The sequence below is a fragment of the Pongo abelii genome, chromosome 5 (assembly GCF_028885655.2).
Source record: "Pongo abelii isolate AG06213 chromosome 5, NHGRI_mPonAbe1-v2.0_pri, whole genome shotgun sequence".
NCBI lineage: Eukaryota > Metazoa > Chordata > Mammalia > Primates > Hominidae > Pongo > Pongo abelii.
The window spans coordinates 117,457,786-117,477,962 of NC_071990.2; the positions used below are offsets into that span (position 1 = coordinate 117,457,786).

At 37.0% G+C, this 20,177-nt stretch overlaps 1 protein-coding gene and 1 long non-coding RNA gene across 3 annotated transcripts in view; one reads left to right on the forward strand and one right to left on the reverse strand.

Moving 5' to 3' along the window:
• NT5DC1 (5'-nucleotidase domain containing 1) overlaps positions 1-19,949 on the forward strand; it is a 138,844-nt gene extending 118,895 nt beyond the window's left edge. For both annotated transcript variants that reach the window (XM_024249210.3, XM_024249211.3), the window contains exons 8-12: positions 1,190-1,287; positions 12,482-12,600; positions 13,694-13,855; positions 14,453-14,621; positions 19,624-19,949. In XM_024249210.3, the coding sequence (XP_024104978.1) occupies positions 1,190-1,287; positions 12,482-12,600; positions 13,694-13,855; positions 14,453-14,621; positions 19,624-19,739 (664 nt within the window). In that variant the 3' untranslated portion in view covers positions 19,740-19,949. The remainder of the gene's footprint in view (positions 1-1,189; positions 1,288-12,481; positions 12,601-13,693; positions 13,856-14,452; positions 14,622-19,623) is intronic.
• Positions 1,245-17,931, reverse strand: LOC129060050 (uncharacterized). Its single transcript, XR_010140327.1, has 5 exons — positions 17,561-17,931; positions 13,451-13,509; positions 12,983-13,138; positions 4,702-5,511; positions 1,245-1,383 (listed from the first exon to the last, which is right to left on the reverse strand). It is a non-coding gene; the product is annotated as an uncharacterized LOC129060050 (long non-coding RNA).
• Positions 19,950-20,177: the final 228 nt, after the last annotated feature.

The following is a 20,177-nucleotide window of genomic DNA, read 5'->3' on the forward strand; positions in this document are numbered from 1 at the left end:
ATAGCATAATACAGGTAGAGAATTAGACAGGAATAGTTGATAGACTTCAGTGTGTAAATACTTATTCTTGTGGGCAATACCAGGAAATGTCTATAGTCAAAGCAAGATTCTACAATGAGCTATTAGGTCTCCCCTAATGTTTCCTCAAATTCCATCAAATACCGAATTGCCATGAGTATGGAGCAAGTTTGAGCCTTAAAACCTACCTTCACCAGCCTTTTTAGCATCATGATTTCCATGTTCCTTAGCATGTGTGCTTTAGTTTGTTCTATGATATGCTTACAATCTGTGAGTAGAATTTCTGCTTTCTGAATAATATATAGGCTGATACATAATAATGCATCCTTTGGGTGAATTACGGCTAAAGTCCTGGATGTCTTGGAAGGTGCCTCTCATAGAGACATTTGCTATCCTAGTAGTGGGCCCATGCTTTAGAATGAACAATCTGGATTTTAATTCCTTTTTTATTAGCCTAGATAACCATAGTCTTTCTTCATCTTAATTTCTATGTATTGCGGTTTGGATTTGTAAAAGTATCCTAGAATGTTGGGTAAATATTGTTTCCCCCATTGTAATAGTGAGTCCTTCAGGAGAAGGGCTACCTTTCCTTTGCCATCAAAAGTAATCCTTAATATAATGCTAAGTACAGATTTTAAATCATTAATTATTGTCGTACAAAAGTTACCACATTATAAGACTACACTGATTGTCAAATAAAGTATCTTCTTCATATTTGAAGCACTCTCTGAAAGATGACCATGACTTGCTATAATGCTGCTTTCTGTGGCACCCATGTAACACACAAAATTGTTAACTCTTCAAGCTAACAAAGCCAGCCAATTTCAGGCCCCCAAATTTGAAGATAGATTTTCCAAATATTTCCAGCTGTTAGAAACTATTGAGTTCACTACCAAAGCCAGCTTGGTACCTAGAGTCTATGTGCTGTTCTCTTTTTTTCCCTGATTATGTTTATACTTCAAAGAGTTGTCAGGAAGACTAGTACTCAACTACCTTCTATTTCCAGTGAAATGTTCACCTTAAAGTGTGTGAGAAAAATATAAAGCATGTAAAAGTTAATCAAAAGATAAATGATGCTGTGGTAAAATAGATAAGCAAAGATCAAGTTCTGTTTTATATGGACCTTTTCTAATTCTTAAAATAAATTTATGAAAAATTGTGTTGCTTTTAGGAATGATTTTACAGACCTTTTTGACATTGTGATTACAAATGCATTGAAGCCTGGTTTCTTCTCCCACTTACCAAGTCAGAGACCTTTCCGGACACTCGGTAAGTTACATTTGGTTTCTTTCTTCTCCTGTATACAGTTGGCTAACAACCTTGTGCAGAACACTGTGTTACATGCAACGCCATGTCTTCTTTCCTCTCATGGGGAAGAAAAAAGATAATAAACTGATGTTTGTATTAAATTTTACGCTACCACTTTATATCACAATTATTTCTTTGCATGTCAGTCTCTCCCTGACTTTAAAAATGAAGGGCATGAACTTCACCTTAGTTTTTAGGGCCTAAATAAATGCCTCGATAAATATTTGTAGGATGGATTACTTGTGATAAATCAGTCAAGTTCTCTTCTAGAACAAAAGCGCCTGATAGGGAGGGAGAGAGGTGGAATGAAAGGGATTTGTAGATGAAAAAGAATGATAATAGAGTGAGGTACTCATAGTAGGTGCTCTTGAAAGCTTCTTGAATGAATACATAAATGAATAAAAAGAAGAGCCTGATCCGGAATAGGGGATGTGGGGTTTGCATATTTTATTCCAAGAAAATCTATACCCCTTTTATACCCATAGTAGTATTTATGCCATTCCATAAGATTTTTATTAAAATTTCACACAGAGATACAAATAATGGAAAACTGCACATTTAAAATATACCGTTTCTTTTAATATATTGGAAATTATAAATGCATTAACTATGCTGACAATTTACATCATTTTATGTAGTTTTTCTCTATTTAATTGAGAGTATCCTGAGATAAAAGGGTGGAGTGTTTAAAAAACGATTACTTTAGAAGTACCTATCTTAAGACTTCCGTGCAGTATTTTCTGTTAGTTGTACAGTACAATTGGATTTGAAGGCTGACATAATAATGATGTTTATCCAAACTACATTTTTAAATATTATACTCATCAAAAGACTTGAAAGTGTTTTTGACTGAATCTATGGTATGGAAATATTAGGAATCTAAACTTTAAAAATAAGCACATCCTGATAATGAATATACCATTTTAAAAAATTGTTTTATATTTTGGGTTGTATAAAAACTTAGTTTTTTAATTTCTACTTTCTCAAATTTGTATTTCATTTATTTTTTTAATTGACAAGTAAAAATTATATATTTATGTTGTACAACATGGTATTTTGATATATATATATATACATTGTAGAATGGCTAAATGATACTATTTAAATAGGAATTACCTCACATTATCATTTTTTTGTGTGTGTGGTAAGAACACTTAAAATCTATTCTCTTAGTAAATTTCAAATATACAATATATTATTTTTAACTCTACATTATGTACAATATATTTCTTGGATTTATGGATTTATTCCTCCTAACTGAAATTTTGTGTCCTTTGACCAACATCTTCTAATACCCCTACCCCTAACCTCACATAACCACCATTTTACTTTCTGATTCTGTGAGTTTGGCATTTTTACATTCCAAATGTAAGTGAGCTCATATGGTATTTGTCTTTCTGTGCCTGGCTTATTTTGCTTAACAGTGTGTCCTCCAGGTTCATCCATGTTGTCACAAATGACAGGATTTCTTTCTTGTTAAGGTCAAATAGTATTCCACTATGTATATATACCATATTTTCTTTATCCTTTAATCTGCTAATGGACATTTAGGTTGATTTCATATCTTGACTATTGTGAATAATGCTGTAATGAACATGGGAGTGCAGATAGCTCAACATACCAATTTCATATATTTTGCATATATACTCAGTATTGGAGTTGCTGGATCATATGGTAGTTCTATTTTTAATTATTTTGAAGAACCTCCACACTTTTTTCCATAATGGCTAAACTAATTTACAATCCCACCAAGAATGTACAAGGATTCCCTTTTCTCCACGTGCTCTTTAACACTTACCTTTTGTCTTTTTGATAATAGCCATTCTAATAGGTATAATAGGTATGAGGTGATATCTCATTGTGGTTTTCATTTGTATTTCCCCGATGATTAGTGATGTTGAGCACTTTTTCATATAGCTGCTAGACATTTGTGTATCTTTTTAAGAAATGTCTATTCAGGTCCTGTGCTCATTTTTTTAATTGGATTATTTGTTTCCTTACTATTGAGTTGAGTTCCTTTTATATTTTGGATATTAACCCCTTATCCAGATGTATGGTTTGCAAATATTGTCTACCATTCTACAGATTGTTTTCACTTTGTTGACTGTTTTCTTTCTGTTGCATAGCTTTTTAGTATTATGTAATCTCATTTGTCTATTTTTGCTTTTGTTGTCTGTGCATTTGGGGATATAGCCAGAAAGTCGGATAAAAATTTCATTTTAACTAGCAGTCTACTGTGTTTCATTCTCTTCTATGGTTTTAGAGATGAAAAATCTGGATTGATGAAGAAAGACCCAAAGTCCTACCAGTCTCTGTAATGAAGACTGTAAAGTGCCTAGCAATCTCAGCATATACAGGATTTCATGCTTTTTGTACAGATATTTAGAAAAATTTACCTCATTTTGGCTGAGAGCAGTGGCTTATGCCTGTGATCCCAGCACTTTGGGAGGCCGAGGCGGACGGATCACCTGAGGTCAGGAGTTCAAAACCAGCCTGACCAACATGGAGAAACCCTGTCTCTACTAAAAATACAAAATTAGCCGGGCATGGTGGCACATGCCTGTAATCCCAGCTACTAGAGAGGCTGAGGCAGGAGAATCGCTTGAACCTGGGAGGCAGAGGTTGCGGTGAGCCGAGATCACACCATTGCACTCCAGCCTGGGCAGCAAGAGCGAAACTCTGACTCAAAAAAAAAAAAAGAAGAAAAGTTTACCTCATTTTTATCACATCCAGGAGGACTAGATGTCTAAGGTTCTTTCCAGCCTTTGTTTTCTGGGCCTCTGATTTAAAATATTTCAGTGGAAGAAATATTTTTTAGAATTAAACCAAAATACTTTATTCTATTTAGAATGCAAAAAAGATTGCCAGAACTATTACTAATTACAGGATTGTACTGCACATATTTTAAAATCCCTGCTTCATTACATTCTCTATTATGTGTCTATTCTGCTGCTGATTCTGATTCTTCAGCTACCTCTAACTGCTTTACCTCCGTTTCTACTGCTTTCTCTTTTAATGTTGATATTCCCTAACATTCTGTATTTGGCTCTCCTTTCTTCTCCTGTTGTCCTTCAGCTCTCTACCACTGGGAAGGTTTTAACTATCATCTATATACTGATGGTTGACATTTCCTTATCTCTGGGCTTCACATTTCTCTGACCTTCAGAAGCCTATTTCTATCTGTCTTCTAAAATCTTCACATCCCACAGCCCCAGGGGCGTAGGAAACTTGATGTGCTTGCAACAGCTCATTAAATCCCCATCCCATTTTAGCATGCCCCTCTTCCCATATTCCATAATTACATATTAGTTACTTTTCCAAGCACAGACTTTAACCAAGCTAGTAAGCAGAAACCACAATTACTTTTGCACTAACCTAAAAAATCAGTCATCCTCATTTCTTCCCTCCCTTTTAAGTTGTCCGTCTGTTTTCTCAGGTTTGTCCTCACTACATTCCCACCACTGCCCCTATCATCCCTTGTGTGAAATGGCACAATATTTAAGTCATTGCTCCAAATGGTTAAAGTAAAGTTAATACAACTGAGCTTGCTGGGATGGAAGGCACAGCGAGCCAATCACGAAACACAGCATGGCCTTAGCGAGTCGCGCAGGTTTGACGTCATCAGTTGTCATGGTAACAGGGGCGAAGATGCTGATGCCAGTGTCAGTCAGGACTGAGCTCCTCCCTCCAGTCTGATTCTTGCCAGTGCTTAAGGATGTATAGAGGGGAGAAGCGTCTTCCAAGCAAAATCTTCATCCTCTCTGTTCTCTATCACATGCACTGCGTCACCAGATCCTCGCCAGTGCTGAGGGTGGGGATACGGGGGAAACTCTGTCTTGCAAGATTAAATTATCATTGGAGAGGGAACGTGTCTGCCTTGTTCACCGCAGTGTCGCCAATGCTGCTAGCTCAGTTCCCTTCCCTGCCCGCCATTGGGAGAATCATGATCCAACACACACACTCTCTCTATCTCTCTCTCTCTCTCTCTCTCTCTCCCCCCCTCCCCCTCTCCTCTCTCTCTCTCTTTCTCTCTCGTCCCTTGGCCTTAGCTGTCACCAATACACTGACTCTGACTCCCAAATCTCTCCCTGAGACCTGTTTTCCTGAGTCTCATACGCAGTTCCTCCTCCACACCTGGCAGCTCCACTCAGTGTTCTCAAATCAAGCTTGAGATTCTCCTTCCGCCTAGAAACCAAAAACAACCAAACATGCTGGTCACCTTGGGTGTATTCCTTACTTAACCATCTATTAGAATTCTCCAGCTAATAACCTCCGTTGTCTTCACCCTTTTACCTCCAGTATGCTATGCATTAAATCCTGCTTAATATACCTGGGAAATCTCTCATCTCTGTCCTCCTCTTCCTTTCCATTAGGCCATCTAACCCCTCCCCAACCTCTCTTCAGACACTTTTCATTAACACAGACTTCTATTTTTCAGTTCTTTAAAATTTCCCACATCTTTTTTATTATTTACTTAGGCACAAATATATTTAATCACATGCACACAGTATCTCATTGGTTTCCATTCCATATAGCATCCTAAGGCTAATTGTACAATCTGGTTCCTAAATTACCTTTCCATCCTCAACTCTATCTCCATAAAAGTACCCTTTACTCCTACTGAAATGATTGCCTTTTATTCTTATATCAAGTTTTTGTTCTCGCTATTCTGTCAACATCAGTGTTTCTCAGACTTTAATGTACACATGAATCACCTAGAGATCTTGTTAAAATGGAGATTCTGATTCAGAGGCCCTGGTGAAACCTTAGATTCTGCATTTCTAAATAACTTGTCTGGTGAAGCAGATGCTACTGGTTGGAAGATCACACTTTGAGTGGCATAGATATATGTAGAATGCCTTCTCCCTTTCCTCTCTGGTGACTTCCTACCTCTTATTTAAGGTCAAACATACAAATCACATCTCCTTTGCGATACCTTCCTTCTGCAGCTCCAGTCAGAGCTGTTTCTTTCTCTGTATTGTTTAGCACTTTCACTTGGCTACAGTTGGGAAATTGTCTGATGAACTTTGTCACCGGATGTTAGTGCTGAGGGGTGCAGCTGTGTGCAGGAATCTTTCTGTCTTTAGCACAATTCCAACAACATTAAAAGCTCCCCAAATGAAGGAGGCTGAATCCATCAGCGAACTAGTCAACCCCATCTCTACTAAAAATACAAAAAATTAGCTGGGCATGGTGGCAGGCGCCTGTAATTCCAGCTACTCGGAGGCTGAGGCAGGAAAATCGCCTGAACCCAGGAGGCAGAGGTTGCAGTGAGCCGAGTTCGCGCCATTGCACTCCAGCCTGGGCAATAAGAGCGAAACTCCGTCTCCAAAAAAAAAAAAAAAAACTATGAATGAATGCTAAACCCCCCGCCCCCAAACCAAAGTAGATAAGGGTAAGAATCACACTTTTTCTTTAATAGTATAATTTTCCTGTTATAGCCCCCAACACAAGCATTTTACTAGACATTTTACTTGAAAAATGTCTTACCTGTCCATGCCAAGAAACAGAGAAAGTATGTATGAAAATGAACAACTGAAGAAAAAAAGTCTAGCACAGAATTGAGGAAGGGATTTATAAAAGTAAATATGAACTGTTCGGTCAAATTTACATATATACAGAAAGGAATCCTAGAAATAAAAATTGTAAATATATTTTAATCATAATTCACTATTTAGTAACCTCTAACAAGTCAGAGATTGCCACCAGAATATAAGCATCCTTAGGGAAGACATGCTTAGGGCAGAGACTTGAGCCATCTCATTATTCACTGCTATATCCCTACTGACTAAAACAGTCTGTGAAATATAGTAAAAATGAAGAATGAGACGAGAAAGAAAATGAATTGTATTTCTAGCTCAGATTCTGTTTGACACCACCAGGGTGTGCAGATCCTCTCATGTTTGTAACTTTTTACTTGTAACAGAAAAACATTGGCAACAACCCACATGTCTATCTATAGAGGACTATTCTTAATAAATAAGTAATAGAACATGTGTAAAATAGAATGAAATGCACATATTTTGAAAGGAGGTAGATTACACTGTGCTAGCTATAAAATAGTTTAAAAATAGCAAGTTGCAGAGCCTCATGCAGATTATTCTAATATTAGCATTTAAAAGCATTTTAAAATGATTAGTATTATATTAGTTTGCTAGAGCTGCCATAACAAAATACCACAAACTAGATAGCTTGAACGATGTATTTTATTTCTTTGCAGTTCTGCAGGCTGTGAAGTCTGAAACCAGGTTGTAGCAGGATTGGTTTCTTCTAAGGCCGCTCTCTTCTTGGTTTGTAGATGGTTGTTTTCTGCCTGTGTCTTCACATAGTCTTTCCTCTGTGTCTGTGTCCTAATCTCATCTTCTTATAAGGAGACTGTATTGGATTAGGTCTACCCTGAGAGTCTCATTTTAATTTAATCCAGCCTTTAAAGGCTCCATCTCTAAATAGTCACATTCTGATATACTAGGGGTTAATATTTTAACTTATGATTTGGGGGGAAACATAATTCAGGCCATAACAGGTATATACATATACTGAAACTCATCAAATTGTATGCTTTAAATATATTCCATTTATTGTATGTTGATTATGTCTCAACAAATGTGTAAAAACATGGAGGAAAAGAATATACTCATATTTGTATTTGCTTTTATATGCATAAAAGAGCAGAAGAGGTGAGTGCATACCAGATAGAGTTCAAAAATAAGACTTAAAAAACATGTAAATGTATTACTGATTCAGAAAAAATCTCATACATGCATATTTTTAAACATTAATAAAGTAGTGACACCAAGTGCTTGGGGAGTTTAGGGGAGGCAGCAGTCACTGTGAGTTGAGGTTAGTGCTTCTGGCCTACAAAACTTCTCACAGGTTCTGCTCTCTGTGGTAAGTTTCGCTTAGCTTTATTCAAGGCTGTCAGTCTAGCTTTGACTGTATCATTGTCCCATATCTACTTTGTAACTATTATACTGTTAAAAACTTTACTGTTTTTTAAACTCGTCTTGTCCATATGTTCTTACAATAAGAAAATAAAAAGATTTACTTCATTGTAGTAAGACATAGCTATATTTACGAATAAATTAGAGTTTCCAAGACAGCTTTAGTTTTATTTATTTGCCTAAACTGATGGCTCCTCCATCTCTTTATCCAACCTTCATTTGTTTCTTAACTTCATTAGGTCAGTTTTTTGGTAGTTTGTAGGCTAAAAGAAAAGGTTTGAGCTTTGTTCTCCTATGAGTTTTCTCCTTTATAGTTATTTTATAACCCAAACGTCTATTAGTGATTAAGTTAAAGGGTTTGAGGAATAATTTGTATATCTTGTAGAACTTTGGTATAGAAAATTGTCCTAATAATATATTTTTATAGAAAAATGTTTTCAATTAATACATTTTACCTAACTGTTAAGATTGCTTTAAATTAAAGCTGGGACAGTGGAATTTTAGGAAAGTAATACAGGTTTGCTTTTTTATGAAATAAAGCTTTTTATCAGGAATTTGAGGGACATTGTGAAAATAATAAACTATAAAATTCAGTTCAAAGGGCATTCTAAAGCCCTTCTTCTTTTCTTCATTCATTGCTGACCTGTTTTCAATATATATGGAAGATTGTAACAGCACTAAATTTGAGCCTTATGTAAAGATGTCATAGGAGGTTGGCTGAGGCTCCATCCTAAGTGAGAATTGTTAGTTTGCGGGTGTCCTCAGGGATGCCAGATAAAGGTTTATTCTGTGCTTTAGTTGTTTCCTATTTGTGGCAATACCATGGGACACATTCAGGTTCAGGAATCCAAATTCGGAAATGCTCTCTGGGAGTATCATCTTACTTTGTCTTCTAGCCCCAATTTGAAATCCTTTGGAATAAGGAGGCAAAGTGCATTCTTGTCCTGGCTCTTATTATAACATTTCAGTGACTTTGGGCAGATTCCTTAACTTTTTCAGATATCAGTTTATTCACCTGTAAATTGAAGGGATTATAGCTAAGACTTCGTAAACACTTACTTTGTGGCAGACACTTTTCCATGTGCTCTATTTTTATCTGTATTAATTTATTTACACAACCACTCTGTGAGGTAAGCATTGTTATTATCCCCATTTTAAAACTGTGGAAGCAAATTATCATCACCATCTATCCCCTTTGTCTTCTTTATTTTTTTCTATATCTTCTAACATTTTCTTCATCTTTCTATATCTTATAACTTTTTTTTTTTTTTTTTTGAGACGGAATCTCGTTCTGTCACCCAGGCTGAAGTCCAGTGGCGCTATCTCAGCTCTCCCGGGTTCAAGCAATTCTCCTGCTTCAGCCTCCCGAGTAGCTGGGACTACAGGCACATGCCACCATGCCCGGCTAATTTTTTGTATTTTTGGTAGGGACAGGGTTTCACCATTCTAGCCAGGCTGGTCTCGAACTCCTGACCTCGTGATCCACCTGCCTCAGCCTCCCAAAGTGCTGGGATTACAGGCGTGAGCCACCGTGCCTGGCCCTTCTAACATATTTTTAATTAAACTTTTTAAAATCAATATCCTCATTGTACTCTTTGCAGGACACTGTTTTTTGGGTTGGGGTGGGGGTTGTTTATTTTTAGACAGGGTCTACTTCTGTCACCCAGTGGGGAGTGTGGTGACATGATCTCGCCTCACTGAAACCTCTTTCTCCGGGCTCAAGCTATTGTCCCACCTCAGCCTCTCAAGTAGCTGGGACTACAGGTGTGCAACCCCATACCCAGTGAATTTGTGTATTTTTTGAAGAGACTGTGATTTCACCATGTTGACCAGGCTGGTCTTGAACTCCTGGACTCCAGCAGTGTGCCTGCCTCAGACTCCCAAAGTGTTGGGATTACAGGTGTGAGCCACCACGCCTAGCCTACATTTTTAAATATTATGTAAAAACAGAGATTTATGTAACTATTTTTGGTTGACCTTGTAAAGAAGTACAGTGCACTATCTAAATGATGTAAAAAGTGTTTATTTAGGTTTATAAACACTGTGCTTGAAACTTCCCTGAGTTTGTTCCTCTGTACTGTACAGCTTCCACCTCAGTTCTGTGGCTTTCACAGTCCGAACAGGCTCTCTACGGCAGGAATTAATAATTCTCTGAGTCTTGCAGCTTCCTAGCTGTGGAGCCTCTGTCAAAACCCGCAGCCTCAGCTGCCCTTGTAGATTAATTATTCGTTAAGGCAGCCTCCAGTATAGGGACTGGAAACAGGGAGGGGAGGTAATGTTTGTATAAAGTGAATTTTTTGTTTTGACTTGATTTGGGTTTTTTTTTTTTTGCTTCCTATTAGATTACTGAGTCTCAACATTTAAGAAATTATAATACTATGGATTTTTTTAAATTTTTCATAAGTAGATTCTCTTCCCATTATCCTTGCAAAGTGGGCATCTACATATCAACTGTGAGTCTTTTCAGAAGTATTTCTGTAAATTATTCATTTCCAATTGCCATCAAATCCACATTATTTGCATAGTAAGACATTTCAGTAAATAAACAGACATGAGAAGTGATCACTTTTTACTGTGTTTCTCCAGGAATATGCTAAATCTTCTTAGACCCTTTTATTGTTAGGCTAGTACATGATTTTGGCTTCCTATCTATTCTTTCTTTAAAGAATAGTGGGATTTTCATTTGATTTTGCAGAAGAATTTTTAAATGGCTGCTGAAATGGCAGCAAGATAGGCATAAATATTTATTGAACATAAGCTGCTAGCTGCTATGATTTGGCTTTAATTATCTATAAATGTAGTTTTAGAATTTTGTTTAAAATATCTGAGATTATGCAGAAATGCACCTTATTATTGTGACATTATTTGACTCATTTTTGTAGTAGAATTAATAAATTATATTTCATTTCAGTTATAATGACCAAGCTTTAATTTGTAAATCTTAAATTCTCTAGTACCAGATTCAAGATGTTTTTTGTTATAAACTAAGCAGAGATTTAATGTTGTTGTCTGTGACTTTTACATATAGTTTCTTTAGGGAAAATTAGATTTTAGTTAAAGGTACTAACATTGCCAGAGATGTATTTTTAATGACTGACTTACCCATCTTTGCCTCCTTTCTAGACCCTTTGTTTTCTCCCTGTCCTACTCCAGAGTTGATTTACAATAAAGCCAATGAAGCTTAAGCTTTAAGACCCCCTCATTTATCTCTTCCAAATCCTAGCAGGGACCATGATAATTTTGTATTAATTCTGTATTTGTTCTCTTAAAGAGGACCCTTCTAATTATATAAGCTTCTGTATACACAACCTCTGTATCCAGCATAGGATTGTATCTCTTAAGATTCTTCTTAGTGGCACAGCAGAGAGGACCAAAAAAGTGGGGGGAATAAACCTTTTTAAAATCAGAAATCATACAATTGATGTGAGAAAAAGGAGGTTATTTTTCTCCATACAGTTTGCAAAGCTGTATCAACAGCTACCAAAGTCTCTGCTGATATATCATGTATTTCATAAAACCTTACTCAATCTTCCTTAATCATCATGCTGGTAAGCAGATTCTCTTCGGCTTTTCAGCTCATGTACAAGTAATAGAATAGTGGGCAAAATTCAGAGAGGCAAAGACATTTACCTCTTTCACCAGCCCTGATTTAACAGGAGTAGGAAGGTAATGTGCTGGGAGAGGACAACTTGGAATGGTCCACAAACTTGTGCTTTGGCATCAGATAGTCCTTTCATTCCCCACCCACCCCAAGCTGGTACTAGGGTAAAGCATTTGAGGCACCAAGGGTGCAAAATTTAACATCTGAATCTGATAGACTACTAATTAAAAACTTACCTCCTTCACCCTCAATTCTAAAAAATTAACACCTAATGACTTTCATTGTGTTGTTTATTTGGTAAACCGTTTTATAGCAGTAGGGGCATGATGTCAAGCACATGTCTGTCTAATCACTGAATAAATCACTTACCAGCATTGAGATCCTGGGCAAAATAACTTCCCTGAACCTTATTTTCCCCAATTAAGAAGGCCATAGGATTAAAAAGTATATATCTATAAGGGCCTTATAATATGTAGGTACCACTGAATATCAGCTCCTTTCCCCACAAGGTTCTTGTTTGTACATGTCCTGCAGCCAAGCCCTAAGTATGGTCTGCCCAACTGGCTACTCTCACTTGATTAAAAAGTATATGATTGTCAAACTGTATTTTCAGAGAATGATGAGGAGCAGGAGGCACTGCCATCTCTGGATAAACCTGGCTGGTACTCCCAGGGGAACGCTGTCCACCTCTATGAACTTCTGAAGAAAATGACTGGCAAACCTGAACCCAAGGTATTTCCCAGTTGAGAAGTCCTCAACTCCCACTTGCAGACATAAGCAGTTGTGAACTGCCAAATCTCTCCTCTTAATTCTTCTGCTTAAATAAGCCTTCCCTTTGTCAATGTAGACAGGCTGTCTATCTGTGATAGAGAAGAGCAAGGATTCCAAGCAGGGCACCACAGATTTAGGGGGTGTATGAGTGTGTAGGATGCCTGTGGAATGTTATCCTGATAACAATCTATCCAAAAAGTTTTCATATATAAAACAAACAACTGAAATTATGCTACAGACTAGCTTAAAGATACACTTGTTTTTGACAGAATGATCACATTGTTGATGTTGGACATTGGTGCATTTCTAACAGCAGAACCCTTTCTTCTAAGAAAATATTTACCAGAATTTCTGTGAGCTGAGAGATCATGGGGTAACAGAGCCCTGCTCCATTGGCTGTCACCATGCCACAGTCTCCTGGGGACTCCTGAGGGTTAATGGATGGAGCAGTCTGACTTGCAGATGCTGATTCTCATATCCCTTAACTCTGTTTTCACATCTGAAAATTGAGAGGTATGGACTCAATCAATGGAGTTTTGCCTCAGACTACCTAGGGAACTTTCCAGATTCAACATGCCCAGCCCCACTCTCACAGATTCTGTTTCAACCAATCTGGGATTGGGCCCAGAAACTCTCTTGAAAAATGGTTGTGATTTGCACTTTTAATAATCTCTAACCCACTATAACAAGTTGTCTCTAATACCTCACCAGCTCTTCAACTGCAGGGGCCATTTTATTAATAATCGTAAACATCTATGTAAACATATAAGTTCATTTCTTTAGGAAAATGGAATAAAATCACTTGTTTCACCTTATGCTCTCTTCCACCTGTGAATGTGTTGTATAACTTCTTAAGACAAATCTGGCACCCTGTGAATCAAATGAGACAAGTTGATGGTCACCTGTGAGGTTATTCAAATAAGTTTAAGATGTTTATGCAATTTTTGGTTGTCATACTCTGATGCCTGTTGAGAAATTTTCTTCTTCCTTATATGAAATAAATGCCACTTTCACAATTCTGTGCCTCAAACAGCATCTGCTATCTGTCTTACAGGTTGTTTATTTTGGTGACAGCATGCATTCAGATATTTTCCCAGCTCGTCACTACAGTAATTGGGAGACAGTCCTCATCCTAGAAGAACTCAGAGGGGATGAAGGCGCGAGGAGTCAGAGGCCTGAGGAGTCAGAGCCTCTAGAGAAGAAAGGAAAATATGAAGTAAGGGTTCCCTGCGGCTCTTTCCTTGAAAGAAAAATATTTATGTTTGAAAGCTAAAGTATCTTTATACTACTTGACTCCAAAATTGTCCTGGTCAGGCCAAATACGATCATGTTAAAAAAAAAAAAAAGACTAATAATTTGAAACTTTGTATTAATTTTATTGACTTCATGTTCCATTTGTATTGAAAGCAATAAATAATAATTCCATACTCATTCCTTTCTAAAAAATAAATACTAAATAAGAAAATTAGACCAAGTTGTTTTTTAACTACCCTTTAGACATCATCATCATCATAATAGAACAGAGAGTTATTTTTATTGTAGGGAAAAAATTATGTTTCTAGGTTGCTTTGTTTGGGCTAGTTTTCAGATAATAACCAACTGACCATATAAAAAGCTAGTTTCTGTTTAAAATAAAGGATACTTCATAATAAGGAGGAAATATTATTCCTGTTCCAAAAATGTAATGTGTGCCCAAAGCCTATTTGTAGATTCCTACAGGGTTTCAAAGTTTTTATTTACTTAATAGACAAAAAAATTATGAGATTGAACATTAGTTAATCACCATTTTAATTATTCTGTTCTCTTGTTTCAGGGACCAAAAGCAAAGCCTTTAAATACTTCATCTAGAAAATGGGGCTCTTTTTTTATTGATTCAGTTTTGGGACTGGAAAATACAGAAGACTCCTTGGTTTATACATGGTCTTGTAAGAGAATCAGTACTTACAGCACTATTGCAATTCCAAGTATTGAAGCAATCGCAGGTAAGGGGGAAAATACCTATAAAGCTTCACCTGTTACTAGACAATAATGACCAGTACTAGAATTCTCGTCTTTAAGAAAAAGAAATCTTCCCACAACATTGATTTATCTTTGGGGAAAACATCTTCTAGATATGGAACCTAGGTAATTAGGACCAGCACTTCTGTGGGAGGCAACTACAAAAGCTCAACAATTTTTTTTTAAGTCAGCTTGGAGGCATATTATAAAATTAGGGAAGAGTTACCAGGACAAGCTGCTGAGGAGGCCCAGTAAGGTGAACCTAGCATTTGAGGCTGCTTTTCCCCCTGGGTATTTGCTGATTCCGGAGGGGGCACCACAGAGGGTGAGTGGGCCTTTCAGTAACTTCATGAATCTACAGGAATGGGAACTGGAGGAGAGGGCCTGCCTAAGGAAGGGTGGGTCTGGTGAACTCCCTCAATCTATGTTGAGGCCCTGAAGGGCTTTACTTTAGAATAAGGATGAATTGAGAAGAAATCTCCATTTTCACAGGGACTAAAACTCAGCTTGAAATCAGCTAAATACCTAAAATTGGATTGAGGAGATTTCAGATTATTAGTGCCCCTGCACACCTGGTAGAAACAAATATAGATTCTCTTTTGAGGAAGATAACATCATTCTAGGACTCAAATTATTTCTAAAAACAATTCATATAAAATTCAGTGCATAATGAAAAATAGCCGGGCACATAAAGATATGAGACCACACTAACAGAAATAACCATGTTTATTATAGTCAAATACAGAAATGGAAGGAATGAGAAATTTGGTAGAGACAAAAACTATGTATAAACTGTGGTATAAAAAGAATGGAGATTGTAGAATTTAAATATTTAAAAAATGAAATTAAGAACTTAACAGATGGATTTAACAGCGAATTAGACACAGATGAAAAGTCACTTAGTGCACTGGAAATTAGGTCAAAAGAACATATTTGGAATAAAGCAATAAGAGAAAAATCATAAAAGATACAGAAGAGAGGCTGAGACATAAAAGATATAGTGAGAAGGAGTAAGATTTCAGGTAAGATATGCACTGAATTTTATGTGAATTGTTTTTAGAAATAATTTGAGTCCTAGAATGATGTTATCTTTCTTCTGTATTCTCGGGTTTCACATTTTCGGATTCAACCAATTGTGGATAAAAATTATTCAGAGGAAAAAAACAATAAAACATAATACAACAATTTAAAATGTTACAAATTTTTAAAAATACAGTATAATTATTTACATAGCATTTACATTGTATTCGATATTAAGTAATCTAGTGATGAATTAAAGTATACAGGAAGATGTATGTAGGTTTAATGCAAATATTAGGCCATTTTTTGACTTGAGCATGCACAGGCTTTGGTATCCACAGGGGTCCCCTGCAGTTACTGAGGGGCATCTGTGATTGGAGTCCCAGGAGATGAGAGAATAAGTGAGATGAGAGAAAATGACAGGGAAAAAAATAAACCAAAGGTTTAAGAAGCCCAAAGAAATGAAACAAAATGAATAAAAAATAAATTCAGAGTTAACTGATAAATGCCAAAGATAATTAAATATTAAAAGCAATCAAGAGCATAAATATAGATTAAATAACAGATCGACATCTGACTTATCAGAAACAGAGGAGAGTCAAAGACAATAGAATGATAGCTTTAAATTGCTGAAAGAAAAATGATGTGAATCTTGATGGAATTCTATACCCAGTTAAACATTGTAAGGAATAAAAGTAAAATATTGGCTGGACGTGGTGGCTCACGCCTGTAATCCCAACCCTTTGGGAGGCCGAGGTGGGCGGATCACCTGAAGTCAGGAGTTTGAGACCAGTCTGGCCAACATGGTGAAACCCCGTCTCTACTAAAAAGACTAAAATTAGCTAGGTGTGGTGGCAGGTGCCTGTAATCCCAGCTACTCGGGAGGTTGAGGCAGGAGAATTGCTTGAACCCAGGAGGCAGAGGTTGCAGTGAGCTGAGATCACACCACTGCACTCCAGCCTGGGTAACAGAGCAAGACTCTGTCTCAAAAAAAAAAAAAAAAAAAAAGTAAAATATTTTTAGACAGAGAATAATAGAGAAAATGTATGTCCAGAAACCTGCACTAAAGGAAATAAAGATTATTGTTCTCCAGGTAAAATTAAAAATAATTCATGTTGGAAGACTGGAAATGCAAGAAGAATGTATATGATATAAGTATATGGTATAAGTATATGAATAAAAAATGAATGCTTACTGTTTGAAACAATAAAAATTAAAGTCCCATGGGATTTACATAGAGAATTAAAATGCCTGACAATAATGGCATATATATGCCAGAGTGGGGCAGCAAAAATTAACACGTTCTAACATGCTAGAATTAAACAAGGATAAGACTATTTTCAGTATTGATGTCAGAAATGCATGTTGTAATCTCAAAAATAACTGTCAAGAGAATTGTGATGATATACATATACCAAGCTAATATGTAAAATAAGAATCTAAAAGAAAACAAAGGAGATGAGAGAATATTAAGAATCAGCAAGACGGCCGGGCACGGTGGCTCACGCCTGTAATCCCAGCACTTTGGGAGGCCGAGGCGGGAGGATCACGAGGTCAGGAGATCAAGACCATCCTGGCTAACACGGTGAAACCCCGTCTCTACCAAAAATACAAAACATTAGCCAGGCGTGGTGGTGGGCACCTGTAGTCCCAGCTACTCAGGAGGCTGAGGCAGGAGAATGGCATGAACCCGGGAGGCGGAGCTTGCAGTGAGCCGAGATCGCGCCACTGCACTCCTGCCTGGGTGACACAGCGAGACTCCGTCTCAAAAAAAAAAAAAAAGAATCAGCAAGACAAATGGAAAGCATTTAGAAAAATGTTTAATTTAAACCTGAAGTAATTACATTAAATGTATGTGACCAAATACTCCAATTAATAGCCAATTTTAAAAAAATAACAATACCCGGCAGGGCACGGTGGCTCACGCCTGTAATCCTTGCACTTTGGGAGGCCGAGGCGGGCGGATCACGAGGTCAGGAGATCCAGACCATCTTGGCTAACACGGTGAAACCCCATCTCTACTAAAAAATACAAAAAATTAGCCGGGTATGGTGACAGGCGCCTGTGGGAGGCTGAGGTAGGAAAATGGCGTGAACCCGGGAGGCGGAGCTTGCAGTGAGCGGAGATTGCGCCACTGCACTCCAGCCTGGGCGACAGAGCAAGACTCTGTCTCAAAATAAAAATAACAATACCCAATTATAGGTTGTTTATAAGAGATATATCTGAGACATAAGGATTCAGAAAGTTTAAATATCAAAAGATGGACGAAATAATACCATGCTAACAGTAACCAAAAAAAAAAGAGAGAGAGAGAGTGGCTGCATTAATATGGGAGAGAGAGAGAGAGAGTGGCTGCATTAATATGGGAGAGAGAGAGAGAGTGGCTGCATTAATATGAGAGAGAGAGAGAGAGAGTGGCTGCATTAATGTGGGAGAGAGAGAGAGAGAGTGGCTGCATTAATATGGGAGAGAGAGAGAGTGGCTGCATTAATATGGGGGAGAGAGAGAGAGAGAGTGGCTGCATTAATATGGGGGAGAGAGAGAGAGAGAGAGAGAGAGTGGCTGCATTAATATGAAACAAAGTAGATATTAAGGGGGAAAATGATTAGCATGAGAGAGATCACGTCATAATTATAAACTCCTAGTTCTCAGAAATATATAACTGCCAGTCTAAGATACTCACAAAGTCCCCTCTCCTCTCTCAGGTCAGAACTTAATCTCTCCATTTTTACAATACCAAGAAAATGTCTAAAAAAGAAAACATCCACTGTCCTTTATAGAGGCATATGCTTTCCGCTTGGATTCTTAGTTTCCAAATTTCCTTCAGCATTTGGCAAAGGGTTTGAGGAGACAACCAGCAGAGTCCAGTTCTCTGACCCTTCCTTTACAGTGGTCCTAGCCCCTCAATTTTTTGTCTCTGCAGCCCTGCAAGACTGTCAAAATCTCTACTGGTTTTTCTGCTGCTTGTAGTAGCCCCTACCACCAGCCAGAATTCCAGCACCAGAGGAGAAAAGCTGAGGCTTGGTGTTAGCTCCTCTCTCCGCTGGTTCCTCCTTCCCAAGAATTGTGCCTCAAGTCTTGGTTGCTTCTTTAGCTCTCTGGTGACTTCAGTCTCATGTTTATATTTTATCCAGATTTTCTAGTTGAAGTTAGAAGTCTAGTTAATTTTTTTGAACTTCCGATTCTTCTTCCTTAAATTGAAGAAAGTTGCCATGTTGTATGTATTAAAATTCTTATTTAGCTAAGCATTTGAAGATTATTCTTAGTAACCCTCTTCCTGTGACTATGAAGAAGATTATTAGGTCTCATTCACCAGTTACATGATCCTCTGAGGAGGGCCTGGGAGATTTTTCTTTAATTTTTATTCAGATAAGCTTTCATATTTTTGTATTAACTTCTGTGCAGAGTATTAAAATTAAACTCACTTAGAGCTCTGGGGATGATTTGAGATATTTCTAAATGTGATTTGACTTAAACGTTATTATAAATTGCATAGTTTATATGATATCTAACTCTTCATCCTAAGTGACCTTTGATAGACCTTTTCTGTAATATGGGAGAAAGAATAAAATTAAATTGTTTTAAATGAGATAGGAAGTGAAAAATAACCTGGTACCTCCCTTTTGCCTCTTAAAACCTTTTTATATTCAAGTAATGTTTCTATATTTGTGCATATTCTGTTGGACATGGTTATCTCATTCACATTTAAATGCCTAGAAGCCTTTTTTATAGCTGTTGTAAAAGTTTGTATTTATTAGCCATATATATTACAATGGTGGTTGGTTTATACACATTTTTAACCTTATAATAATAGCTACACACAGACCTACTGAAGGAGCAAAAGAAATATTAAAATTTTACAAGTCTAAAAAATAAGTTTTATTATCAGTGAATATCAAGTTTTGATTTGTTTATGAAAGGCATTCAGAGGCCTGTGCAATAATTAATTTTTTTTTTCCTCCCCAGAATTACCTCTGGACTACAAATTTACAAGATTCTCTTCAAGCAATTCAAAAACAGCTGGCTACTATCCAGATCCTCCACTGGTCTTATCAAGTGATGAGACACTGATATCCAAATAAGTTGTCTTTACTGAAAAATGAAGTGAAGACCCATATATGCAGTTAAAAAAAAAAAAAAAGTTAATTTTCAAAAAATACTGTAAAAGACTTTAAGGAACGAGTTTTATTGACCAATAAGTTGATATTTGTCCATAGGTCTCCTTTCTATAAATCATCTTGATGTTTAACAACTCTTATTATATTAAAATCTCAGTATCCTAAAACTTAGAACCTTATTGATATTTTCTATACAGTAGTTTTGTGATTAGAATTCACTTGGGGACATACACTCACACACACAGTCACTCTTACACATATGCCTAGTCCAGTGGTTCTCAAAGTGTGATCCATAGACTGATAGCATAGCATTACCTGAGAACTTGATAATGCATATTTGCAGGCCCCACCCAAAACCTGCTGAATCAGAAGCTCTGAGAGTAAGGCCTACCAATCTGTGTT